This window comes from Lupinus angustifolius, chromosome LG08 (assembly GCF_001865875.1).
Source record: "Lupinus angustifolius cultivar Tanjil chromosome LG08, LupAngTanjil_v1.0, whole genome shotgun sequence".
Classification (NCBI taxonomy): Eukaryota; Viridiplantae; Streptophyta; class Magnoliopsida; order Fabales; family Fabaceae; genus Lupinus; species Lupinus angustifolius.
This window is the reverse complement of record NC_032016.1, coordinates 21,414,395-21,417,833: the sequence shown is the minus strand read 5'-3', so window position 1 is coordinate 21,417,833 and position 3,439 is coordinate 21,414,395. Positions and strand designations below refer to the sequence as shown.

General features: G+C 30.2%; 1 protein-coding gene across 3 annotated transcripts in view; it reads right to left on the bottom strand.

Moving 5' to 3' along the window:
- The window catches only part of LOC109355136, a 3,208-nt gene continuing 1,139 nt past the window's right edge, over nucleotides 1,371–3,439 (bottom strand). Inside the window, exon 2 of one of the 3 annotated variants that reach the window (XM_019598099.1) lies at nucleotides 1,371–1,781. In XM_019598099.1, coding sequence (XP_019453644.1) covers nucleotides 1,628–1,781 — 154 coding nt within the window. In that variant the 3' untranslated portion in view covers nucleotides 1,371–1,627. Of the gene's footprint in view, nucleotides 1,782–2,069; nucleotides 2,319–3,439 lie in introns of those variants that run through there. The other 2 variants (XM_019598100.1, XM_019598101.1) reach the window with 2 other exon arrangements.

The following is a 3,439-nucleotide window of genomic DNA, read 5'->3' as shown; positions in this document are numbered from 1 at the left end:
ATTTTAATTTTAAGTGAATCGTTTAGTCCATTTTCCTAGTTATTTTCATTTAACCAAGTTTAACACTGCTGGAAAAAATTTCCAACAAAGTGACCCAACCTCCCATTATTTAAAACTGCAAATCGTAATCATTTTTAAGTCTGATCAACGATTGGATCAGAATAATTGCTCAGTCTGGTACTCACAACATTGGAATGTGAAAATGAATAAAATTATATGCTTTTAATTCAAAAAATTTAAAAAATCAAGACTATTATTTTTTTGATGTCACTCGATATTGGACTCTTCAAAATAATTGCATTAGTTAGTTATGTTGTTTGTACACCTATCTTCAATATCTAGACTTTACTTGTAGACTATATCACAATTATTTATATTTTTCTCTTTCTCCTTGTCACTCCATGGGACAGAGTGGGATAAGTTCAATTCCCGGTGTCATAAAAGCATTTCCATTACAAAATCAACCCCTTTTATGAAGTTATTAACCATGTATTGGGAAAAAAATGTTACTAACCCACCCGCAACAGAAATACTAGAAATTGCTGTACATTTGAGCAAGTCAAGAAATTTAATATTGCATTTTTGAATTATTTGATTATATTAAAAATTATAGCATTTATCAATATTTAAATTGAAATACATTGATTATTATTTAACATTTCATTTTTTAAGTAACTATTTAAGTTAAATTAATTTTCGAGTAAATTATGTAGGAAAAATGAAAATCAATTTAAAATTAACCATAACAATTTTAGGACTTTCTTCAGCCATATTAAATATAGGAGTTTTACTTTTTATTTATTTAATTGTTAAATTATTAGTGAAGTTAAATCTATTAAAGAAATGTCACAATACATATTGTCCCACGATATCAATAATACCCAAATTCTATATCATTGACGTTGATAATAATATATTAGATTATATGCTTATAGAGGCTTATTTGAGTGTTTATCACCACCAAACTCAAGTTTTCAAGGCTCAATTTTTAAACATAGAATAGGATATCGAAAATTTCTATTCGCTTAAAAAGACTAGTTCTGATGATGAAGCTACCCATGAGAACCAGCATGGAGAACTTGAGGTTGCTCAAAGGAAGCATAGACACAAACTTTAACCACCCTCATTTTGTTGTTTTTACCAAAATACAGAACACGCCCAGGAACTAATTCCTTATCCAAAGGTAAGAGAATAGATACTTTTGGTAGTACCAAAAAATACATTATGGAACCCATTGTTTTTTTCATTCTTTCAAATTTCTTCTTTCATAAATGTAACGGAGAACAAACAGAAAGGGAAAATGAATGGCATGGTGCAATTTACCACCTAATCCCACTCCTATTCCCAGAAGAAAAAAAGTAATGTGAGAATTACCAAAATTGGTGTTACTCTGAATTGCTAGCAAGTAGTGACAATAAAGAATGGTCGAATTTCCCACCTAATCCCTCTCCATATCCATGGAAAAATTATATGAATACATTGCTAAATTTCTGAATGTTTCTTTCTCCCTTGAAACCCCCAAAATTACCCACTAAAACTCTCTTCTCCTTTCACTTTAAAATGTTCCAGAATTCCACCAAAACATCCACAAGAAAAACCAAAAACTCTGCATTTAGTTTCTCAAGTGCTATACAGGTAATGAAATGATAACTCCTTTGGGTCTTCTCCAATTGTCCCTTCTATGACTCAAATCAAAAGAAGTTGGCTCCCTTAAGTTGAGATTGCGTATGCATGATGATGAAGCACATGTAAGTAGCACAGGTAGCAGAAGATATGGCTCCCTGTCGAAAGTATCATCAGGGAATAAGTTTGCTACATTTCAACAATTACAATGCCCATTTTTTTCATTCAAACCAGGACTTTACTTTAAAGAAAACCAAGCTTTTACCAAAATGAAATGATAGCTGTGAAGTTTAATTTGTTTGCTTTTTTTAATATTAGGTTGAGTTCTCTAGTACTCATTTGGTGTCAAAACCATGGAGGATTATGTGAAAATTGAGTTATCATTGAAACAATAACCAAGCTTAGGAAGAATTAATGAGTTCATTCATAATTGAACAAGGAAGTGGTTGAAGGATACTTTCATTCACAACAAACACCAGAAACAATTACAACCATTTCCTCCCTAATCCAAATAGCCCACCAGCCACATTATTATATATTAGCACAGTGATATTTTCACACTTATTCCTTCCCCTCACTTTTTCTTCCTATATTATTTACAAATCCACTATTACAAATTCAACTCAGTTTTTCAGAACATGAATGGCGTTGGAGAAAATGCTGGCATTATTGACGGCATCGCAGCTCCCCTACAACTTACACCAAATATAAGGTTGCAGTGTCAGCAACATCTCAAAAAAACCGTAATGAAATAACTTAAATTAGATACACCAATGAAAACTGAATGAATGAATGAACCAAGTTTCTCATGGACAGATCATTTGTCCCAATTTCCTGTTCGTCCAATGGAAAAGTGCTACGCAATTGAAAAGAAAAACTCTAAAAAAATACAAAATAATATTTTTATATTACTTAGAGAAAGTTGATTGGATAAGAACTTGGAAACATAATAATTTTGGAACATATAATCCTAGTTCGTTTCTCATATGAAAACTATATCTAGGATTTAGAAATTAAGAAAATATATGTTGCCTCATTTTGTGTAACTCCATGTATCATAATCTTATCATTGAGCTTAAGAAAAGCTAATAATAATTTACAACTTCTCCATAGAAGGTAAAACAGAAAAAGAGAAAACAACATATTCTAACTAAGTTTATCTTTTATGTAATGGTACATATAACATATAACCCTTGTTCAACCATGTCCAGCAAGGAAAATCCGCAATTCTTAAGAGGGCAAATTATTGATAGTATACTATGATTTTCTAACTTTAGAGTTGGTGAGTTTAGCGCTTAGGCTCAAAGTTACCAAATACATATTCAGAGAATGCAAATCCCTTTGAACACATATAGGTAATCTAAATCTCATGTAAACCATGAATATAGACAGCAGAATTTTCTATATCATATATACTATTAATAAAGCCAAAACAAATAGTAATCACCATGTATGGTATAATTTTAATATTCCATTTTTATCATTTTTAACCTATCTCCTTAATAACTAATAAAAACTTCTACACAATACTAATATCTAATATCTAATAATCATATAATGATTTTCATCATCTTAAATCAACATCTTTCTTTAAGTTTATATATTGCAATAAGAATGCGAGTCGACAGTTCGACACGCTAGTCTATTTAATGTAATTACTTTCTTGTGAATTCATACCTTTAGTTATTTTGAAACAACCTCATATCCTATCATGAGTTAATTTAGGCATTTGGTTCTTACTAACGGTGAAGCAATTGGTAGTTATTTGTTAGATCAATAAACAAAAGTGATATATATATATATATATATATATATA